At 42.0% G+C, this 24,114-nt stretch overlaps 1 protein-coding gene across 1 annotated transcript in view; it reads right to left on the bottom strand.

Moving 5' to 3' along the window:
* Smc1a (structural maintenance of chromosomes 1A) overlaps nt 1-24,114 on the bottom strand; it is a 34,612-nt gene that overhangs the window by 4,086 nt on the left and 6,412 nt on the right. Inside the window, exons 4-18 of the mRNA XM_013035914.1 lie at nt 21,974-22,177; nt 21,652-21,890; nt 19,112-19,370; nt 18,886-19,026; nt 17,762-17,844; nt 17,005-17,212; nt 13,380-13,565; nt 13,111-13,290; nt 12,615-12,761; nt 12,387-12,524; nt 10,348-10,464; nt 10,151-10,257; nt 4,986-5,127; nt 1,058-1,203; nt 818-971 (exon numbers count right to left, since the gene is read on the bottom strand). Of these exons, the coding sequence (XP_012891368.1) occupies nt 818-971; nt 1,058-1,203; nt 4,986-5,127; nt 10,151-10,257; nt 10,348-10,464; nt 12,387-12,524; nt 12,615-12,761; nt 13,111-13,290; nt 13,380-13,565; nt 17,005-17,212; nt 17,762-17,844; nt 18,886-19,026; nt 19,112-19,370; nt 21,652-21,890; nt 21,974-22,177 (2,451 nt within the window). The remainder of the gene's footprint in view (nt 1-817; nt 972-1,057; nt 1,204-4,985; nt 5,128-10,150; nt 10,258-10,347; nt 10,465-12,386; nt 12,525-12,614; nt 12,762-13,110; nt 13,291-13,379; nt 13,566-17,004; nt 17,213-17,761; nt 17,845-18,885; nt 19,027-19,111; nt 19,371-21,651; nt 21,891-21,973; nt 22,178-24,114) is intronic.

The following is a 24,114-nucleotide window of genomic DNA, read 5'->3' as shown; positions in this document are numbered from 1 at the left end:
AAAAAGCCAGAAGTGGCACTGTGGCTCAAGTGGTAGAGTGCTAGCCTAGAGCTGAAGAGCTCAGGAACAGCACCCAGGCCCAGAGTTCAGGCCCCACGACCAACAAAAAAAAAAAAAAAAAAAAGAAAGAAAGAAAAGAAAAGAAAAAGAAATGCACCAAAGATGGTTTATACAAGAAGGTTAAGGGAATGAAAGGGGGTGCATATACTGAATTTTCACATGAAATCTCTTTGTACTATCAATGAATCCTATATAAACTTGGGAAGAGCAAGACAAGTGGAATTGAGATATATAACGAGGTTGAAGGCAAGATATACACAAACTTCCTGTCAATTATCATTCCCTACCACCTCACTTCCAATAGGTAAAATGATTTGTCTCCTCTATTGACTAATGTTCTTGCTTTTCCTGTGTCCAAGCTTCTTTACCTCTTGTGGTGCTTATGGCCCTTACCCAATCCTCCTCAGACCAACCTTCTGCACTGTAGTGAGCTATGATCCTTCAGGCCTTCCAGCTTCCGTCTTCCTTTTCTCTTGGCTAATGTCCCTCAATTCCCACTCCTACCTATATGCATTAGTGCAGCTAACATAGCTCAAGCCCTTAAAATAAATGAATGTCTTCCTTATCTCCTGGATGCAATGTCCTCCTCACACTAAGGCTATCACTCTTCCCTATCTCCACCTTACCTCATCTCTCTCATGTCCCACACCACCCTTTGCCCATTATTCTCTATTACCTGCCCTTCCTGACCACTGTATCCCTCATCATTGGGTAACACTGATCACAGCCCATTTCCACCACCAGCCACAATACTCACCTCTTCTTGACTGATATCATCCATGGTGCCCTTTGACAGTGGCAACTTGATGTCTTGCATCTTGCAGGCCTGTAGCAAGTTGTGGCGGTCACTGCGCTTCTGTTCCAGCTTAGTCTCAATGGCTGTCACCTCCTTCTGTAAATGGGTCATTTCCCTAAAAATGTCCAGAGCTAGGTAAGACTCAAACTGGTAGGCTGCTTGCTTGACCTCCTTCCTCCCGCACAGGCCAAATATACTCACTTGTTGGCACCACCCAGTTTCTTACGAATCTCCTCCATTTCATGGTTCTTGTCATTCACTTCAGACTTCTTGGCCAGGTGCTGATTCTTCAGATCTTGTAGCTGGGCCATGGTCTCATCTATGATTTTCATATGTCTTTGTTCTTCCTGGTCCCAGTAGGAGGAATAGGACAAGAGGTGAGGGCTTTTCCAATTCATCTTGGGATCTTGTCTCACCCTTCCCACTAGGCAGTTGTTTGGAGCCACTCTGAGTACTGCTTTCATATACCTCTCATTACCTTCAGGCTTCTTTTCTCTTTTTCTACATTTTTTGGTTTTCCCATCCACACACACACATACCCCAAATACATATATTGCCTGCTATAGAAAAATTCAAACTATAGAAAAAGAATGAAGTATGGAAGTGTTACTTGTAATCCCACCAGCCAGCCAATCAATTAACACTCTAGCATCATTTACACATAGTTTTACTAGACTGCAACTATATTGTCACTTCAGGATGTTATCTGAGCATTTGTTTCTAAATTAAAGCTCTATTGTGTATAATATTTGTGTTTTCAAAAACCCATACAAATAGCACTATGTATTCTCTGTGAGTACACATATACTATACAAATAAAAATACTCACTGACCCAAGACCAACACTAGAAAGAACAATATGACTAGAACTGATAGTAGCCAGGCAAAGGAAAATTACAGCCTTACTTATAATCTTCTGATTTTTTTTTTACAAAGGTTCAATTTTCATTTTGATCTTAAAAAACATACAACATGCAAAAAGGGGACATATCTGTAACTTACTCTCAAATGGCTCATAAAAATAATAAGCATACACAAAGAATGAAAAAGCAAATATGACAACATTATGATGAAAGATGAATCTTGGTGATGGGTAGATGGGAGTTCTTTGACAGCTGGCATTCTGTATCTACAAGTTCTGTATCCATGGATTCAACTAACTTGAGGGTAAAATATATTTGAGGAGCCGGGCGCCAGTGGCTCACGCCTGTAATCCTAGCTACTCAGGAGGCTGAGATCTGAAGATCAAGGTTCAAAGCCAGTCCAGGCAGGAAAGTCCATGAGACTCTTATCTCCAATAAACCACTAGAAAACTGGAAGTGGCGCTGTGGCTCAAGCACTAGAGCACTCGCTTTGAGCTGAAGAGCTGAGGGACAGCGCCCAAGCCCACAGTTAAGCCCCATGACCGACAAAAATAAAAAAAAGAAAAAGAAAATTGTGCCTGTACTGAATGTACAAACTTTTCTAGTCATTATTTCTTACCTAATAAAGTATAACAACTATTTACAAACTAGTTACACTGCATCAGACATTCTATTTACATACTAGTTACACTGCATCAGACATTATAGTATAGAGATGATTTAAAGCATAAAGGAAGATGTGTATAAGTTATATACAAATAATACACCAACTCATACAAAGGATTTGAGCATCCTTGGATTTTGATGTCCTTGAAGGGGAAGGGGATTTTGTAGAACCTAGAATCTCCTGTGAGTATGAAGAATGACTGTACTATCTCTTGCAACTTTCTCCTAAGCTGAAAAAATATTTCAAAATAAAAAGTAAAAAGGTCACATAAAAACTATCCTAGATTTATATCCTAGTGTAAATCTAGTCCCACCCCCAGGATTTTACTGCCCAATCTCCTGTGTTTAAGACTGCCAAGACACTAAAGGAGATTACTTTATCATTATGAGTTAATGAAGAAAATACACAAGCAATCAACAGATATAAGCCAATATAAAAAAATCAAATAATATGTTTAAACCAAAGAGAAGACTAAATCACCTCAGAAGAGAATGCTGGGGGCTGGAGGTGTGGTTCAAGTGGTAGAGGGTCTGCTTAGAAGGTTTGAGGCCCTAATTTCAAACCCCACTACCACAAAAAAGGAACAGAGGTTTCATGGTAATTTCAAAAGGGTATAAATAAATACAATGAGTGACTGGTACAGGCATGCTAAACTCAAAGGAACTAAGCTATAGCATTCACTAACAAGTCAGATGGAAAAGTTGCTTTATTTCAAGCAAAACATCATCTGTGGGCTGAGAAGTTGGCTCAGTGGTAGAGTGCTTACCTTGCATGCATTATGCCCTGGGTTCAATTCCTCAGCACTACATAAGCAGAAAAAGCCAGAAGTGGTGCTGTGGCTCAAGTGGTAGAGCACTAGCCTTGAGCTGAAGAGCTGAGGGACAGTGCCCAGGCCCAGAGTTCAGGCCCCATGACCAACAAAAAAAATTTTTTTTAGGTTGCTTTTTTTCAGAAATGTGAATTTTATTTTACATTGCTTCTAATTTATTTAGAAGTTTGTGTTGATTTTTTGGTTGTTTTAAGTATATGTTTGTTTATATATATATATATATATATATATATATATATATATATATATATATATATATATATAAAGAAACATTAAAAATTTGGGCCAAGGGCTGGGAAGGTGGCTCAGTGGTAGAGCGCTTGCCTTGCATGCCTGAGGCCCTAGGTTCAATTCCTCAGCACCACATAAGCAAAAAAGAAAAAAAAAGCCAGAAGTGGTGCTGTGGCTCAAGTGGTAGAGCGCTAGCCTTGAGCTGAAGAGCTGAGGGACAGCGCCCAGGCCCAGAGTTCAGGCCCCACGACAGGACCCAAAAAAAATTTGGGCCAAGCCAGGCACTAGTGTCTCATGCCTGTAATCCTACCTACTCAGGAGGCTGAGATCTGAGGATCACAGTTCAAAGCCAGCCCAAGCAGGAGAGGCAGTGAGATTCTTATGTCCAATTAGCCACCAGAAAACCAGAAATGGAGCTGTACTTCAAAGTGGTGGAGCACTAACCTTGAGCAAAAGAGCTCAGTGACAGCCCCCAGGCCCCGAGTTCAAGCCCCACAAAGGATAAAAAACCAAACAAAACAAAACTTAAGCTAATACTGGAAATTCTAAAAATAGCTCTACTTTAAATGAGCTCTATGATGGAGGGAATGTGATCCTACACAACTATAATCCAGCATTTGAAAGGTAGAGGCAAAAATAACAAGTTCCAGGCCAATCTGTGGTACATATCAAGACCCTGTCTTAACCAACCAAAATGAAAAAAGGAAGAGGAAAACAAAGAATTGGTCTGTGTTCTATAAAAAATCATTAAACCATACAAATACTTACATGAATATAGCAATGGCTTGTTAAATTCCTACATCCCAAGGACCACTGATAGTTTCTAATTTGAAGCCATAAATAATGCTTGTAATAAACTTCAGCCTGTTTGCACAAAGCTTTTGCCAATATTCTGTATTATCTCAAGAATTACTGAGCTAAGAGAGTATTCTGAAACCTCTTGATTAATGGTACTACACTGCGTAATACTGGTCTCCTGTTTGATGCTTACTATTGACATTGTTCTTTTTTTTCTTTTTTGTTGTTCGTGGGGCTTGAACTCTGTGCCTGGTGACAGTCTCTCAGTTCTTCAGCTCAAGGTAAGCACTCTACCTCTCAGCCACAGCACCACTTCCAGTTTTCTGGTGGTTAATTGGAGATAAGAGTCCCACAGATTTGCGTGTCAGGGCTGGCTTTGAACTGCAATCCTCAGATCTCAGTCGCCTGAATAGCTAGGATTACAGATGTGAGCCACAGGCCCTTTTTTTGTTTTTAAACCTTGGGTAATATGATAAGAAAAAATTATGCTCAACTGTTGCTTTAATGTATATTTCTTTCATTTGCAGAATGGCTAAATTATTTGTATGGGTTTATGGGCTATCTGAATCTCTTAAACTTTTGTGCCACACTTACCTACTTCCTATTTAGGTCTTGATGGTTTTTTTTTTTAAAGTTTGACATACATGAGATTTATAAATTATGAATATTATGAATATTATCCTTCTATCATTTTCCCCTCCCAATATTTTGTCTGTCTTTTTAAATTTTCTCCTTTCTTACCTTCTTGAGCTTTTCTATCTCATTTTCATCCTTCTTCACTGTCTGTTCCCACATGTGTACTTTATCCTGGTCCTCCTTCAATTGGTTCTTTTCAAAATCCAACTGGATGCCCAAGCGAGTCTTCTGATTTTCAAACTCCAAACTGTAGAAAGAAAGGGCAGCTAAGCCCTTGAGCTAAGCTCAAGGTCTCCAAGTTACTCCTGAATTTCAGTCACCCATATACACATAAAATTGTGCCCAGAAGTTAGAAAACAAAGTTCCTTAACCTAGCCTTATGGACCTGGCACAAGACAGGTGATACCACACTCCATTTATTTCCTTTAAACACTGAATAGTCTAGGTACCTTTCCAATTTTCTAAAAAGAGGCATAAAAAGGTCCACCTGAATTGGCCAGCTATGGTTAATTCCTATTTGTTAAGCTTCTATATACATATAACATCTCCTAATCATCTAACCACAGCCCCCAAAAGTCATTATTATCCATATTTTACAAAGTAAACTTATGGCTAAGAGGTAAAGACTCTCCACGAGGCTATACAGCTAATAAATGGCAGATATTAATATTAAAACCAGTTAGATGCTGGTGGCTCAGGTCTGTAATACTATTCAAGACGTTGAGAGCTGAGAATCATGGTTCAAAGCCAGCCTAGCTGGGAAAATCCATGAGACTCTTATCTCCAATTAACCACCAGGAAACTAGAAGTAGAGCTGGGGCTCAAAGTGGTAGAGTACTAGCCTTGAGGGGAAAAAAAAGCTAATACTTAGGCTTTGAGATTAAGTCATATGATTGACAGAAAGAAAAAAAAAGATTAAAACCAAAGTCTAGTATCAAAACCTAAGCTCTTTCTAGTATATTACCATTACAATTAATGCAATGAGCTAAGAACAAAAATATTTCAACTCTGCCAACAAGTACTAGTGTGATCTCAAGCAAGTTAGTTATATTTTGCATTCCTCAGATTGCTCATCTGTGGAAATAGTAATAGTATTTACCTATGAGTCCCTAAAAGAAGTAGAAGTGCAGTTCAAGTGATATATGGCCAACCTTGAGTAAAAAAACTAAGCAAGAGCTCAGTACCAGCACCAAAAAAAAAAGTTCCTTTTCTTAGTTGGTGGCTCATACCTGAAAGCTATGTAAGAGCCTAAGATCTGAGATTCACAGTTTGAAGCTTGGGCGTGAAAGCCTAAGAGATTCTTATATCCAATTAACCAGCATAAAAATGCCAGAAGTGGAGGTGTGGTTGAAGTGGAAGAATACTAGCCTTGACTAACTAATGAAGAACACAAGGCACTGAGTTCAAGCTCCAGTCATTAGAACCATGCTTGGCACATAACTACTCAGAACAATTTAGGTATCAGCAGCAGCAGATACACTAGCTATGTTCAGTTCATTTTCCCCATGGACTTTGATTTTTTCCAGTATCCTAACCTCTCCACCAAGAGTTTAGGGCCTCTCCACCAAGAGTTTAGGGCCTCTTAAGCTTAGGTAGAGCAGAACATAAAGAAAATACTGGATTCCGGGCTGGGAAGGTGGCTCAGTGGTAGAGTGCTTGCCTTGCATGCATGAGACCCTGGGTTCGATTCCTCAGCACCACATAAGCAAAAAGAAAAAAGCCGGAAGTGGTGCTGTGGCTCAAGTGGTAGAGCACTAGCCTTGAGCTGAAGAGCTGAGGGATAGCGCCCAGGCCCAGAGTTCAGGCCCCACAACTGGCAAAAAAAAAAAAAAAAGAAAGAAAGAAAGAAAGAAAATAGTGGATTCCTATTACTGCCCTCCCGTCCTAATCTCTTGAAAATTTCAGAAGATATAATCAGCATGCAGACTGGGTAAGACTAACGCTAAACTGCCCTTCTAATGTCCAATATGGTGTGACAGATGCTGACTGATAACCTGCTAGTAGCTAAAACCTATTAGTCACTATAATCCAAGTGGAATGTAATTAACTCTACAATTTTGAGCTATACAATTTGAAGACCAATCTCCTATGATTCATAAAGCCCTCTGTGATCTGGCCCCTGCTCACCTCTTCACGACCTCCACCTTTCTTCTAACCCTGTTTTTATGCTCCAGACATTCAAAACTACTTAGTTTCCAAACAAGGGATGCTTCCTCACACTTTCAAGCATGCTGTTTTCACTGCCTGAAACTGTCTTCTGCTGCTGCCTGGTTGGCTAAATGCTATCCACTATTCAGGTCTCTAGTTCAGCATTCCTTGTTTTGTAAACCCTTTGCTGACACTTCATTGTAGGTTCTTAAAAGTTTCTATTACAGGGGCTGGGAAGGTGGCTCAGTGGTAGAGTGCTTGCCTTGCATGCAGGAGGCCTTGGGTTCAATTCCTCAGCACCACATAAGCAGAAAAAGCTGGAAGTGGTGCTGTGGCTTAAGTGGTAGAATGCTAGCCTTGATCTGAAGAGCTCAGGGATAGCACCCAGGCCCAGAGTTCAGGCTCCATGACTGGCAAAAAAAAAAGTTTCTATTACGCCAGGCACCAGTGGCTCACGCCTGTAATTCTAGCTATTCAGGAAGCTGAGATCTGAGAATTTCGGTTCAAAGCCAGCCTGGGCAGGAAAGTCCAAGAGAATCCTATCTTCAATAAACCACCAGAAAACCGGAAGTGGCCCTGTGGCTCAAGTGGTAGAGCGCTAGCTAGCCTTGAGCTGAAGAGCTGAGGCACAGCACCCAGTCCCCGAGTTCAAGCCCCATGACCAACAACAACAACAAAAAAAACACGTTTCTATTACACTTTGTTGGGCTTCTCCCTTCATTAATTTTTAGATGTAGAGTCTAGCCGAGTCAGTTGAATTCTACAGCTGCTAACACACTTATCCCTTTTTATGCAAGATCCTTCCATTGTCTCTTATTTCAATCTCTAATTTCCATTACCTTACCTAATATGAATACATACCCCAAAGTGACATATACATACTGAAAAAATGCATATCCTAGCCAAGTGCCCGGTGGCTCACGCCTATGACCCTACTCAAAAGGCTGAGATGTGAGGATCATCATTCAAAACTAGCCCAAGCAGGGAAGCCAGTGAAATTCATATCAATTAGCCAGAAAGAACTTGGAAATGGAGCTGTGGCTCAAGTGGTAAAACACTAGTTTTGAGTGAAAAAACCAAGGGACAGTGAAAAGTCCTGACTTCAAGCCCCAGTACTGGCACCAAAAAAATGCATTTTTTGGGGGTCAATTGTAGGGCTTGAACTCAGGACTGGGAACTGTCTTTGAGCTCTTTTTTGCTAAATGTTAGCACTCTAACACTTGAGTCACAGTTCCACTTCTAGTTTTTGGGTGGTTAATTGAAGATAAGAGTTTCATGGGGCTGGGAAGGTAGCTCAGTGGTAGAATGCTTGCCTTGCATGCATGAGGCTCTGGGTTTGATTCCTCATCACCACATAAGCAGAAAAAGCTGGAAGTGGCACTGTGGCTCAAGTGGTAGAGTGCTCACCTTGAGCTGAAGAGCTAAGGGAAAGCGCCCAGGCCCCACAACTGACAATTAATTAAAAAAGAGTTTTATAGACTTTCCTGTCCAGGCTGGCTTCAAACTGTGATCCTCAGATTTCAGCTTGCTGAATAGCTAGGATTACATGCTTGAGACACCAGCACCCAGCTAAAATGCATATTCTTTTTATTTTTTTTTTTGTTGGTCATGGGACTTGAACTCTGGGCCTGGGCGCTGTCCCTCAGCTCTTCAGCTCAAGGCGAGCGCTCTACCACTTGAGCTACAGCGCCACTTCCGGTTTTCTAGTGGTTTATTAGAGATAGGAGTCTCACGGTCTTTCCTGCCCGGGCTGGCTCTGAACCGCGATCCTCAGATCTCAGCCTCCTGAGTAGCTAGGATTACAGGCGTGAGCCACCAGCGCCCAGCTAAAATGCATATTCTTGGAAAATATCATGTTTTAAACTTACATTAATGCAATTGCAAATTTCATTCCATTTTATTTTTAGTCTACACTAGGCTTATGTTTTATCTGTATTACAGCTTATAAATCTACTCTTGCTTTGAAATGCTCTACAATATTCCAAAGTCTGTGTATTATTCACTTCATTACTTTTGGGGGGAGAAGACAAGGTCTCCCTATCTAGCTCATTCTTTTTTTTTTTTGGCCAGTCTTGGGGCTTAACTCAGGGTTTGGGCACTGTCTCTGAGCTCCTTTTGCTCAAGGTTAGCACTCTATTACTTGAACCACAGTACCACTTTTGGCTTTTTCTGTTTATGTAGTACTGAGGAATTGAACCCAGGACTTCATGCACGCTAGGCAAGCATTCTACCACTAAGCCACATTCCCAGCCTTGTAGCTCAATTCTTAATCTTTCTATTTTAGCCTCCAGAGTGCTGGAATTACAGGTGCACAGCACAATACACAAGTATTCATCACACTTAATTTATACTTTCCCCCAGTGATGGCCAACTATATTGCCACCAACATTCCACTACCACCTGGTACAAGATGAACAATCCTAAATATTTTTATTTATGATCCTAGGAAAGTCTCTTTGAGATATAGAATACATATGTGTACATGTGTGAAATTTCCATAAGTCATATGACATTTATATGACATATGTCACAGACAAATGTGACATAGTCACATTCATCTCTTACTTCCTTCTCCCCCACCTCTTCTAATACTTAGCACATGACAACCTGACACAACTCAAGTAAGGCTTATTGAATGAATGAATGAAAATGAAGAAAGGAAAAGCTTGTTTTGTTCTGGCTATTCCTCCAACCTAGAACTTCTTTTCCATCTCCACTTTTATACATCAGTACAAAGACAAAATAAAAGCTATTTTTTACTCTTAGTAGGTACTAAGAATTATGCTAAATATTTCACAAGTATTATTCCATCTATTCCTCCCAACAATGTAACAAGATAGTTTATTATTATTACCCACTTCATAGGAACTGTGGTTTAGAGAAATCAAGTTGTATAATAAGTTGTATACTTGTGTTTTAATCAGGTAAATTAAATGTAAGTACTTTCACACAATGTCCTATGTCACACTGTCTCCCTGATCTCCCTATCTTTAAGGCCTATCAACAATAAATATGGTACTAAGAGGCGGTCCCTGCCTTTTGAGAGCATCTGACTTTCAGGATGTCAGGTTGGAGGTTCAACCAAGGGCACCTTCATTATCTTCTTCCAACATTCTACGTACCGCTTCTTGGCAATTTCATTCTGCCGCTTCACCTTCTCTTCTTCAAACTCCCGGATGTTGCGCACACCTATCTCCCGACAAAACTCTTCAAACACCTCATCTTCTACCTGAGGGAAGAAGTCCTCTTGATCAGAATCCTGCTTCTAACACCAGTCCTGCCTTGATACACATGTTGGTATACTCATCCCATTACAAACCTGGTTCATCTTCTCCTTCAAGTCCTTCATTTCTCTCTCGCGGCTTTGAATGATTCTCTTGATATCATTAATGCGAGGCCCAAAGTTGGCCAGCTCACTCTCCAGCTTAGACTTTTCCTGTAAGCAGTGTGTTGAAAAACAAGATACTGGGTTCCTTAGACAAAAAGATCTACCCTGACAGCACCAGCCTCATGGTCAAGAAGGATTAGCTCTCCCCACACTGAGAAAACCTGACTTAACACTACTGCCCTATACTCTAAAATTTCTCACTGAAGCCATCACATGGCTTCCCCAGCCTCCAATTCAATCAGGGATGAACACACAGTAAATATGATTAAGTTATAGGTCCAAAGTCCCTTATCTATAATCTCTGGAAATATTTTAGTATTTACACTGTATTTTATAAAAAAGGTGAAGTTATACATATACATGAACCCATAATGTATGTGTAGATATATACACACACATGAATACTTACATGCATGTATACCTAAATACACATACATATACTACATATATACATACTATATACTACCTCCAAGGAAAACTAGGAATAATACCCAATAATCTAAAAAAAAAAAAAACTCAGCCAGGCATCTGTGGTTCACACCTGTAATCCTACCTACTCAAGAGGCTAAGATCTGAGGATCCTAGTTCAAAGCCATCCCAGGCAAGAAACTCTATGAGAGTGTTTTTTGTTTTGTTTTTTTGCTAGTCCTGGGGCTTGAACTCAGGGCCTTGGTACTGTCCCTGAGCTTCTTTTGCTCAAGGCTAGCACTCTACCACTTGAGCCACAGTGCCACTTCTGGCTTTTTCTGTGTATGTGGTACTGAGGAATCGAACCCAGGGCCTCATGCATGCTAGGCAAGCACTCTACCACTAAGCCACATTACCAGCCCTTCCATGAGACTCTTATCTCCAATAAACCACTAGAAAACCAGAAGTGGCACTGTGGCTCAAGTGGTAGTAGAATTCTCACCTTGAGCTGAAGAGCTGAGGGATAGTGCCCAGGCCCAGAGATCAAGCCCCATGACTGACAAAAAAAATCATAAATAGCTGAATGTTGGTGGTTCATGCCTGTAATCTTAACTATTCAGGAGGCTGATATCCAAAGGCTTATGGTTCAAAGTCGACCCAGAAAAGCCTACAGACTAAATTTCCAAAATAACGAGCAAAAGGCAAAGCTGAAGCCAAGTACCAGTGGCTCCCACCTGTAATCCAAGCTGCTTAGGAGGCTAAGATCTGAGGACTGTGGTTCAAAGCCAGGCCAGGCAGGAAAGTCCATGACTAACTCTCATCTCTAACGAATCAATAAAAAGCCAGAAGTAGAGCTTTGGTTAAAGTGGTAGAGTACTAGTCTTGAACAAAAAATAAGGACTAGTTCAAGCCCTAGGAATGAACTTGGAAAAAAAGAAAGGTAGAAAAGAAAGCAGAGCTGGAGGCATAACTCCAAGGACAGAGCACCAAATTAGCAAGCCAAGCAAGCCTAAAGCTGAATTCAAACTTTAGTACCAAAATACGAAAATACATCTATCTATTAATAGTACCCCCACCAGTAGGAGCTGGTTTATTTCATTAAATAACCTATGATAGCCACAAACTCTTGATCCTCTTGCCTCAGCCTCCCAAGTACTAGGAAAATAAGTATGACTGTCACAAACTTGTAGGTTACTTTTAATTCACCCTTAGAAATTCAAATATTTTTGAATGAATTATGCTAATAATAGCTCCTAACATTTACTGAGCACTTACTACTAAGCTATTTGTATTAGCTCATTCTGTCTTCACAATGACCCTATAAAGCAGATACTAATTCCAATTTATGGGTAAAGATGAGAAAACTGATGCTGAAAGTTTAAGGTGCCTACTGTCAAAAATATAAGAACTACACCTATGGTTATCTTGCTGTATACTGTGCTTATTAGTTCCTTGGAACAGGCTGAGAGAGAAGAATAAAACAAGTTCCCCACCTCCAGAAAAATCTGGGCTACAAATACAAGAATGGCCTTTGGAAGACAGGGTTAAAAGCCAGGTCTCACCTGGAGATTTAGGGCCAGATGTCTTGTCTTAGTCTGTTCCAGGTCACTCTGTGAGTACTTGAGTCGCATCTGCAGTCCATGGGCCTGAGACTGCACCTGACGCAGCTCTGCCTCTTTCCTCTTTGCTTTCATCTGTTCCTGAAAGTGACAAGAAAGAAGGACTTGATAAGGTGGCTAACCTGGGCTCAGGACCTTTACCTCTAAGGACTAGTATTTCCCTTGACTTACTTTCAGCTCCTCTGTCAAACGTTCCTTCTTCTCTTTCAACTTGTCCACTGCTTTCTCATCCCAGCGCCTTGCCTTGGCCTTCAGGTCACTGGCCCCACCAGAGATGACTCCTGACTTCTGGAACAGGGTCCCATCCAGTGCCACCGTCTATACAGTAGGAAGAAAATAAGAGGAACGGGCGCTGGTGGCTCATGCCTGTAATCCTAGCTACTCAGGAGGCTGAGATCTGAGGATCATGGTTCAAAGCCAGCCCGGGCAGGAAAGACCGTGAGACTCTTGTCTCCAATAAACCAACAGAAAATTGGAAGTGGTGCAGTTGCTCAAGCAGTAGATCACTCCCCTTGAGCTGAAGAGCTGAGGGACAGCTTCCAAGCCCAGAGTTCAAGCCCCATGACCAACACACACACACAAAAAAAGAAATTAAGAGGAAAAGCTGAACACTGGAATCTCCAGAACTGAGGCTATCCAGTTCCAACCTGGAGAAGAGAATCCACACCTTGTGGCGCTGGTGGCCTCCAAAGGCAATCCGACGGGCATCTTCCACATTGTCACAGACAAGGGCATTGCCACAAGCATACTGCAGGGCTTTTTTGATATGAGGTGGCTCATAGCGGATCACATCAATCACTAGCTTGGCTCCCTTGAGCTCCCGAAGTTTCTCATCTGTAGGTTTCACCTGTAGAGAAAAGCTTAGTAAGTAGCAGAAAATATTACTGAGGTGGGAGGTAGTGATTTGAATAATGACCCCATCCCCACTAGCCTCACCTCTAGGTAGTCAAGAGGCAAGAAGGTCTCAGGCTCCCCACGCTGCTCCTTGATATACTGAATACAATCTCGGCCTGTCTTCTCGGAATCTACAATAATGGCATCCATGTTCTTGCCCAAAACCTTTGTCACCGCTATCTGGTATTTCTTTTGTGTGGGCTGGCAGAGGTCAATGAGACGGCCATACTGAATAAAGGAAAAGGGGAAAACTGATGTTATGAGACTTTTGGAAGCTGGCTCAAAAATCTCAGTTACCAAGCTGGGCAATAATGTAATCCTAGCTACTCAGGAGGCTGAAATCTGAGGATTGCAGTTCAAAGCCAGCACTGGCAAGAAAGTTCATGAGACTCTTATCTCCAATAAACTACCAAAAAGGTTAGAAATAGAGCTATGGCTCAAATAGTAGAATGATAGCCTTGAGCAAAAAGCAGCTCAGGGGCAGCACCCAGGCCCTGAGTTCTAGTCCCAGAACCAGCACCAAAAGAAAAATCTCAATTACCAATTCACAAAGAGGGCAGCCTAAAATGTGTACCAGGAACAATGAATGTAGCTATACTGCCTAGTGAACAAGCTTGCCTGTAAGACCTGCAGTTTTATAACCCTGACATGAATAGGAATGGAGTGAGAGGAGACATTTGCTGGATAAATATTGCTGCCAGTTATTAGCCAATCTGAATCTTACTTCCAAAAGTAGAAAAGTGGGCTGGGAATGTGGTTTAGTGGTAGAATGCTTGCTTAGCATGCATGAAGCCCTAGGTTCAATTCCTCAGTACCACATAAGCAGAAAAAGCTGGTAGTAGTGCTGTGACTCAAATGGTAGAGTGCTAGCCTTGAGCAAAAGAAGTTCACAGATAGTGTCCAGGCCCTGCATTCAAGCCCCAGGACTGAGAAAAAAAAAAGGAGAAAAGTTTGGGTAAGAGAAGGCTTAAGGAATGAATAAACAGGTTATGTAAAAAGGGAAATCCAATATTACATTAATATCTAGAAAGAACTCAGAACAAGAGATTACACTGTCTCTTAGCTCAATTATACCAGATGTCTAAATGGGTGAAGTTAAGTTTTCCAAGACTACTCCTACTTATAGAACCTGACAAGATTAATGGGAGCTTAGAAACCTAGCAGCCTCAGCCCAGGAGACATTTCATATATCATATGATGATGAACTAGATTAATTACTAATTAATGGCTGAATAGGATTCTAGTAATATGTGCCAGTATAGTCTCACTTATATGATTATTTGATATAAAGGATTTGTGTTTAAAGATAAGGTACTGATTGTGATATTGTGAAATACACATTTAGTCATTGTCTCCAGTTCTTGATACTCAGCTCCAAACACTGGAGTGATAACGATGAGCTCACTAATCATTGGTCATTCATTCTTAAGTAGTTTTAAGATGGCAACTAGTTACTAGAAAGACTCAGGGCAAGACTGAGGATGGGACTTTCAGCACCATCCCTCAACTTCTGGGGAAAGAGGGCTGAAGGTTGAGTTGAGCAGGAATGGCCAATAATTTAATCAATTATATCATGCCTATATACTGAAGTCTCCATAAAAACCTAAAAGCTACAAGAGCTGGTAGCATGGCTCAAGTGCTTAGCCTAGCACTTAAGTTCTTGCTCAGCTAGTGCAGGACCGCAGAACAGCAAGAATAAAACAAAACACTAAAATCTGTACTGTTCAAGGTGCTTCTGGATGGCTGAACAAGAGGAGGTGCCTAAAGGGTGGTGCACTTGGACACATCATAAAAATTGCACACCTCCTTCTTGCATTTGGCTATTCTTCAGTATCCTTTATTAAAAAATTGGTAAATGTGTTTCTCCATGTTCTGTAAGCCATTCTAGCAAATCAATCAAACTCAGCGAAGGGTCAAGGGAACCCAATGTCAGTCACAAATCTGGGGTTTATTAACTGGCATATGAAAATCTGATGGGACTGAGTACTTAAACTGTGGAAATCTGATGATACCTCTAGGCAGACAGCAGAATTGAATTGAACTATTCTACACGACATCTGATGAAGAATTCCTTGGTGTATATGGAAGACTCCATTCCACCTCTCCTATATAAACACATCTAGTATCAGAAGTGAAGTGCTATTCTGGCTGTGTGAGAATAGGAAAAGCACTTTGAGCAAGGCCCTGATTTCAAATTCCATTACTGCAAAAAAAAAAAAAAAAAAAGGAAAAGCATTTTGTTTCTTTCCTTACAGAGGAACATAAGCATGGACCTCCATGCTATGCAGAAGACAAAAAAATTCTTCTTCTCAAGCAACAATTTCAGGTCATGTTTGAAACCCCAACCACCTATTTCACAAAAGAGTGACACCAAGATACTATATAAGATCCCTTATAGATATTATCTCAAATTTTCACCAGTACCTAACAAAATAAATCTTTGCCAATTCTCTTCCCTCCTACCCAAGTATGATTCCCTGAGAAGTACCAGGTTATAATAAGTAAGTTCTTCAAGGACAGAATTGATTCTAATTCACAACTATTTTCACAGCAGTACCCAGTACCTAAAAGTGCTCAAGAAATATTTATGGAGCCAAATTAAGTTGAACCTAGGGATAGTATAACATAAATGGATAATATTCAGGGAACTTGGGAACTCAGAATTTGGTCAAAGAGGCCTAAGGTATGAGATGTGAAGCCAATTAAAAAATTTACTTTGTATATTCACAATAAAATTTCCAAAGTGAGAAGAATGTCAGTGGCTCATGCCTGTAATCCTAGATACTCAGGAGGCTGAGATTAAGAATAGTGGTTCAAAGTCAGGACAGGAAAGAAAGTCTGTGAGATTCTTATCTCCAATTAACTACCAAAAACTAGGAACTGGAGCTATAGGCTTGAGTGGAGTGGCAGAGTGCTAGCCTTAAGCAAAAAAGCTCAAGGACAGTGCCCAGGCCCTGAGTTCAAGCCCAGGACTGGCACCAAAAAGAGATATGACAATGTCCTATGTGTCCCTGAAAGCTAATGGGTTGGCTAGTTTGTGCCAAGGGAGCTTAAGTCTGCACATAGCTACTTCCTTGAAGAGCAAAGCAGACCCATCATCTCTGCACATTCCATAGGCTTCCTTGGTCTCCTCACTCCACTAAAGGAGTAGACACACAGCAAGAAAAACCCTTCAAGACGGGCACCGGTGGCTCACACCTGTAATCCTAGCTACTCAGGAGGCTGAAATCTGAGGATCACTGTTCAAAGTCAGCCTGGGCAGGAAAAGCTGTGAAACTCTTATCTCCAATAAACCACCAGAAAACCGGAAGTGGTGCTGTGGCTCAAGTGGTAGTGCCAACCTTGAGCTGAAGAGCTGAGGGACAGTGCTCAGGCCCAAAGTTCAAGCCCCATGACAGACAAAAACAAAAACAAAAACCATTTAATAACATGTGATTGATGCAGTGAAAACAGCATAAGCTTAAGAGTCAGGACAACGGGGGGCTAAATTTTAGTTCTCCCACTTATAAACTGTGCTTCTTTGGACAAGCCATTTAATCTCTCCAAGTTGCAGTTTCTCTAGCTACACAAATAGGATTAACCCCCTTGTCCTCACAGGTCTGCTGGGAAAAGCTTGATAGTGAGTCTAAATAAGCACTTGGGAAACAGGTTTCCTCTCCAGTCTTACCACAGAGCCAGGGTAAAGGCGCTTGATGCTTTCCATTATCTCTGCCTTTCGCTGCTGGCGACTGCTCTCCTGGCGGTCAATACGGGCATCTCCCAACTGCTCCATCACCTGATTTAGTTCCTTATTGATCTCATCAATACGCCGTTTGGCCATCTCTACTTCCTCTGTCAGTTCTCCCTCTAACTTCTTCTGCTCCTCTAGGGATTGCCTATAAAGTGAGAGAACACAGGAGTTGTACACTGACTAGTGATAATATTCCTAAGTTGAGGGATGGGAAGGTGGCTCAGTGGTAGAGCGCTTGCCTTGCATGCTTGAGGCCCTGGATTCGATTCCTCAGCACCACATAAGCAGAAAAAAAAAGCCAGAAGTGGCGCTGTGGCTCAAGTGGTAGAGCGCTAGCCTTGAGATGAGGCCCAGGCCCAGAGTTCAGGCCCCATACAAGAGAAAGAGAGAGAAAAAGAAAGAAAGAAAGAAAAGCAGACAGGTGCCAGTAGCTCACACCAGTAATCCTAGCTACATAAGAGGCTGAGATCTAAGAATCATGGTTCAAAGTCAACCCAGGCAGATAAATCTGAGAGACTCTTAACTCCAATTAACCAGCAAAAAGCTGGAAGTAGAGGTGTGCCTCAGGTGCCAGCCTTGAGCAAAAAGGTAAGCGAAAATGCAGACTTGAGAATTGAAAGCCCCAAAGCCTGAGTTTCAAGGCACAAAAAGGGGGAAGAATAGAAAACAAAGGAAAGGTTATAAAACCACATACTTGCTGGTCGTAATGTATTCTTCCAGCTTCTCAATCCGTTTCTGATTCTCTTCAATCTCTCGAAGCTTTTGCTTGATCTTGGCCTGAGCAATAAAAGTATTCATCATCAAGGGCTGATCTAGTAAGCTCTAAGACCATGGTGCCCTAGCTTATATTCCCAATGTGCCTAATCACCCAAGGGCCCAACAATCCAAGACAATTTGTCAACAATGCAGGAAGCCTACTAAAAATGCAGATATACAGTGTTCTATTTGGCCTGCTAATGAATGGTTAACTCCTAGGACTCCAGAACTTCTCATCAGTATTACAGCCAGCCTAAGTTTTCAAACCAAACAGAGATTCAAACCAAGCAAGGTCAAGTAAAGCCTTTTCTGAACCTGTTTGTCCATCTGTAAAATGTGGGTAATTTCCATTTCATAGAATACACATTAAAGTACTACCTACAGGATAGTTAATATTTATGGCCATTACATTCTTTTAAATATTTCAAAGACATTCTTAGCAGACTGCCTGGAATGCTGTAGGCTTTTAGCATAAGAGAACTTTTTTTTTCTTTGGCCGGTCATGGGGCTTGAACTCAGGGCAACACTTATTTTTTGTAGTGGATAATTGGAGGTAAGAGCCTCACAGACTTTCTTGCCTGAGCTGGCTTTGAACTGCAATCCTCAGATCTCAGCCTCCTGAGTAGCTAGGATTACAGGCATGAGCCACCAGCATCTGGCAAGAACAACTTTTTAATCATCATTATTATTGACATTAGAGATGAAGTACGTGAAGTACACGTGGTAAATACGTGTGCTTTAGAGCGAGATGGTTCAAGTTAATATCCTGGCCCTGCTTAGAAAAAGTACCACACCTCTATGCTACAGTTTCCACATTTGAAAGAGAGTAAAATTGTAGGCATCTCAAAGCTTTAAATGTGTAAATATATGCAAAGAACAGTGTCTAGAATAAGTACTCAATACATGTAAAGTACTATCATTCTTGTTATTTCCTTTTCTAAGGACTATCATTCCTTTTGATAGTTGGCTGGTTGGTTGTGGTGCTGGGGCCTCACATATTTATGCTAAGCAATTTACTCAGCCACTGACGTATATTCGAAATCCTAATCTTGTAACTCTTGCCTCTGTTTCTACTTTCTTCCGCTCTTCTAGATCCAGACGGTCCTGATCAGCTTTCTGGTCTCTATTGAACTTCTCCAGCTCTTGGGCCAAAGTAGCTGCTCTCTTGCTGGCTTCTTCTTTCAACCGATGGTATTTCTTCACCTGTGTTAGGGACAGAAAGGACAGGGGTGAGTAAGTTAGCCCATGTCAGCCCAGTCATTTCTTCACTAACTCTTTTCAGGCTTGCCTGGTTCTCTTCCAGGGTCAAGTCTCTGCCCTGACTCTGACTCTCCTCTTCCATCCGTTCTTCAAACTCCTGTCGGGCCTTCTCCACAGATAACATCTCCTTCTCCAGCTCATCCATATCACCTTTACGCTTCTTATAGTGCTTCTGAGCATTCTGAAGAGATTTTTTCGCTGCTTCCAGCTTTTTAATCTTGTGGGAGGTATTCTCCTTAGCTTTGATGTACTGAGGTCGCTTCTGATTCAGCTCTGAATCCTTCTCCCTGTTGCCGCAGAAAAGGAGACAATCAGTAGGCACTGTGATTGGGGGTGGGGCAGGGGGTTCCCCTAGGCTTTTTACAGAACCAACTTTAGAGAATTGCTTTTAAAAAAACAATGGCCTGCCAGCTTCTGGTGGCTCACTTCTACACTCCTAGCTACTAAGGAGATTGAGATCTGAGGATCTCAGTTCAAAGCCGACCTAGGCAAGAAAGTCCATGAGACTCTTATTTTGGTTGGTCATGGGGCTTGAACTCTGGGCTTGGACGCTATCCCTCAGCTCTTCAGCTCAAGGTGAGCGCTCTACCGCTTGAGCCACTGTGCCACTTCCGGTTTTCTAGTGGTTTATTGGAGATAATTGTCTCATGGAGTTTCCTGCCCGAGCTGGCTTTGAACCTTGATCCTCAGATCTCAGCCTCCTGAGCAGCTAGGATTACAGGCGTGAGTCACCAGCACCCAGCTTCCATGAGATTCTTATCTCCAATTAACCATCAAAAAGCTGAAGTGGAGCTGTGGCTCAAGTGGTAGAGCACTAACCTTGAGCAAAATTACCTCAGAGACAGTTCCCAGGCCATGAACTCAAGCCCCAGGATGGTCATAAAAAGAAAAAAAAAAGAATAAGGGCCTAAGTCTAACATCAGCGACTCATACCTATAACTTTAGCTACTCAGGAGGCTGAGATCTGAGGTTCAAGGTTCAAAGCCAGCCCGGGCAGGAAACGCCATGAGACTCTTATCTCTAATAAACCATTAGAAAACCAGAAGTGGTGCTGTGGCTCAAGCGGTAGAGCGCTCGCTTTGAACTGAAGAGCTGAGGGATAGCACCCAAGCCCAGAGTTCAAGCCCATGACTGACCGAAAAAAAAAAAAAAAGAATAAATTTTTTTTTTAAAAAAGAAAAGTCTGTAAGTCTTCTCTCCAACTAGTTAGCAAAAAAAAACACCAGCCATGTGCAAGAGAGGACATGAAACCCTGAGTTGAAGCTATGATACAGGCAAAAAAAAATGGGGGGAGGGGTCTTGATACACATAGATCCTCAAAAAAGGGAGTCAACATCAGCTGCACTGGACATTGATCAAAACGAACCAAGCAACTCAATGGCAGCGATGGGAGGGAAGGAATGAGTGGGAAAGAGGGGACAGCTGACACTATGCAAAAGGAAAGGAATGTACCTATCACCCAATGTGGAAGAAATAACTGTATAGTCAAAGCCCACAGAACTCATAAACTTTATAGACCACCATAGACAATCTGCCCCATGAAGGTTAGAATGGCTTTGTGACTTTAACTAAGCATCAACATCCCACAATACTGTGAAATTTGTGAAATTATGTAATCACTTAATCACACTAAAAAAATTTGCAAAAAAAAAAAGGGGGGGTCAGTCTTTAATAGTTTCATTGTGGCATTCCAGCCACACCTAAGGCAAATCTACCATCCCTGCTAGGCCAGGCCTCACATATGTCCTTCACCTGATCTAACCATTTCAAATTCCTGTCCTTTACCTTTTAGACTTGACATTCATTTTCTTTTTTTTTTTTTGGGTCCGGTCATGGGGCCTGAACTCTGGGCATGGGCGCTGTCCCTCAGCTCTTCAGCTCAAGGCTAGCGCTCTACCCCTTGAGCCACAGCGTCACTTCCGGCTTTTTTCTTTTTGCTTATGTGGTGCTGAGGAATCGAACCCAGGGCCTCATGCATGCAAGGCAAGCGCTCTACCACTGAGCCACCTTCCCAGCCCCTTAACATTCATTTTCTAGGATAGCTTTCTTTTTTTTTTTTGTCGGTCATGGGGCTTGAACTCTGGGCCTGGGCTCTGTCCCTCAGTTCTTCAGCTCAAAGCGAGTGCTCTACCGCTTGAGCCACAGTGCCACATCCAGTTTTCTAGTGGTTTACTGGAGATAAGAGTCTCACGGACTTTCCTGCCTGGGCTGGCTTTGAACAGCGATCCTCAGATCTCAGCCTGAGTAGCTAGGATTACAGGTGTGAGCCACTGGCACCCGGCATTCAGGATAGCTTTCTTAGTCACTCTAGTGGCATACTTCTCATTGTTTCCTCTCACTTGGCAAGGCCACCACCCCTTCCAAATTCTTCCTCCTCTGACTACTTGTCTATCCTGAGCTTGAGTACTTTCTACTTGTATTAAAGTACAAGACAAGAATTCTGGTCAAAGCAAGCCAAAGAGAAGATAGGGAAATTGTTATCACTACTGGAGTCTAGGCTCAGGAGCCCAAAGGAACAACATAGCCTCTTGGTTGCCCACAAGTTACAGGCCCACATCTGCTTCTTACTTGATCTCCTTCTCAATCTGCTGCTGCTCCCGCATCATTTTGCCCAGCTCTTTCTTCTTCTCCTTCAGCTCATCCTCTACTTTGTCCATCCGTTTCTTGTCCTTCTCAATCTCTTTGTTCTTAGAAGCCAGTTCCTTATTGAGTTTTTCAATTTCTACTTCATTATGGTAAAGCTTGAAGAGCTGCAACTGTACTTGAGCACGTACCACCTCGTCCTTCAGGCGCTGGTAACGATCTGCCTGTGCAAATGGGAATGAAGATGAATACATCAGTAAGGCACTGGCCCCATCCTGGTCCCAAAAAGGTAGCACATAGCACATACCTCTTCTTTCTCCTGTTTGGCCTCCTTACGTTCAGCTGCAATATTTTTCTTACGATGATAATTAAATTGTGTATCTTCTTCAGCCTTTACCATTTCCTTCTTTCGCTTATCATACTCCTGTGCCAGCTCCCCAGAGCGACTAATCTCTTCAAATAGAGCTGTCCTCTCCTTGGGGTTCTTCATGGCAATAGACTCCACAGCACCCTAATAAAGGTCAAACAACTCTTCCATTTAGAGTTTAACTGGCTCAACTCCCCTTGTTTACTCACTTATTCAAGGAAAGCTCACTGATTCCCCTCTCTATAACCAATGCCATCTGTCACCCTGGACTTTAAGGGCATAGTCTGCTTTTGAGTAGCACAGGGAGCAGAAGAGACAAACACACAAGTAATATAGTATATTATATGCAGTGACAAAAGCCAATACCCAAAGAAAGACTAAATGAAATTTGGCAGGTAATATACTGGTAGGGATGCTTATCTGGGAAGGATTCCTACAAGTGACTTCTAACTTGACTTTGGAAGATGGGGGAAAAATTAAACAGGAAAATATGAGAGGGGGCTGGGGATATAGTTCAGTGGTAAAACACTTGCTTAGTATCATGCAAGAGGCCCTGGGTTTAATCATCAGCACATCTAAAGAAAAAAAGAAAGTAACTAAAAATCAGAAAGGTTGGGGCTGGGAAGGTCGCTCAGTGGTACAGTGCTTGCCTCACAAGCATGAGGCCCTGGGTTTGATTCCTCAGCACCACAGAAACAGAAAAGGCTAGAAGTGGCACTGTGGCTCAAGTGGTAGAGTGCTAGCCTTGAGCTGAAGAGCCAAAGGAGAGCACCCAGGCCTAGAGTTCAAGTCCCATGAGTGACAAAAAAAAAAGAAAGGTTGTTCCATGATTTTTTTTGGTTGGTTGTAGGGCTTGAATTCTGGATCTATGCACTATCTCTGAGCTCTTCAGTTCAAGTAGAGTCCTCTACCGCTTGAGCCACAGCACCACTTGTGGTTTTCTGATGGTTAACTGGAGGTAAGTCTCACAGAATTTCCTGCCGGGGCTGGCTTTAAGCCTCAATCCTCAGATCTCATCCTCCTCAGTAGCTAAGATTACAGGCATGAACCACCGGTGCCTGGCTTATTCCATGATTTTTAAGTAGAGAAAAATTAACACGCAAAGGCTACATGCCAAAGATAGCAATGAATTTGGGAAAGCAAATGGTTTAATAAGCCTTCAGTTTAAGGTTGGAAAACAAATGAGGCTAGTAATGTAGGCAAGAGGGCTGGGACTGTGGTAGAGTGCTTGCCTAGCATGCATGAAGCCCTGGGTTTGATTCCTCAGTACCAGGTACACAGAAAAAGCCAGAAGTGGTGCTGTGGCTCAAGTGGTAGAGGGCTAGCCTTGAGCAAAAAAAGCTCAGGGACAGTGCCTAGGCCCTGAGTTCAAGCCCCAGGACTGGCAAAAAATGGTAGGCAAGAACCAAATGATGGTGTTTTCTGAATAACAGTCTTAGGAGTTTTTCATCCTAAGACAATCATTCTCACACTTCAGCAGACATCATTATAAACTGCAGTGCTTCACCCAAGTCTCTTTCTTTCAGCCTATAGGACTAGAATGGGGCTTGATGATGAAATGCTGGTCTGGAAACTGCAATTTGAAAATAACCATCTAAGGTATGAATGAATGAATGAAATTCTCTAAAGAAAGAAAGGTAGCCAGGTGTGCCAGTGGCTCATGCGTGTAATTCTAGCTATTCAGAAGGCTGAGATCCAGAGGATAGAGGTTTGAAGCAAGCCCAAGCAAAAAAGTCCACAAGATTCCACTGCCAATTAACTAGCAAAATACTGGGCTAGAGGTATAGGTGAAATGGTAAAGGAGCAAATGTGAGCAAGAAAGCCAAGGAAGCATGAGTCCCCAATTTCAAACCCCAGAACCAGGTAGGGAAAGGCCAGGTACCAGTGGCTCATGTCTGTAATCCTACTTACTCAGGAGGCTGAGATCTGAGGATCTTGGTTCAAAGCCAGCCTGGACAGGAGAAAGTCTGTGAAACTCTTATATCCAATTAACCATCAAAAAGCCAGAAATGAAACTGTGGCTCAAGGAGTAAAAAAAGATAAGGGACAGAGCCCAAGCTCTGATTTCAAGGCCCAGCATA

Source organism: Dipodomys ordii, unplaced genomic scaffold (genome assembly GCF_000151885.1).
Source record: "Dipodomys ordii isolate 6190 unplaced genomic scaffold, Dord_2.0 Scaffold231, whole genome shotgun sequence".
Classification (NCBI taxonomy): Eukaryota; Metazoa; Chordata; class Mammalia; order Rodentia; family Heteromyidae; genus Dipodomys; species Dipodomys ordii.
Note: the sequence above shows the minus strand (reverse complement) of the source record. Positions and strands in the feature narration are given on the sequence as shown.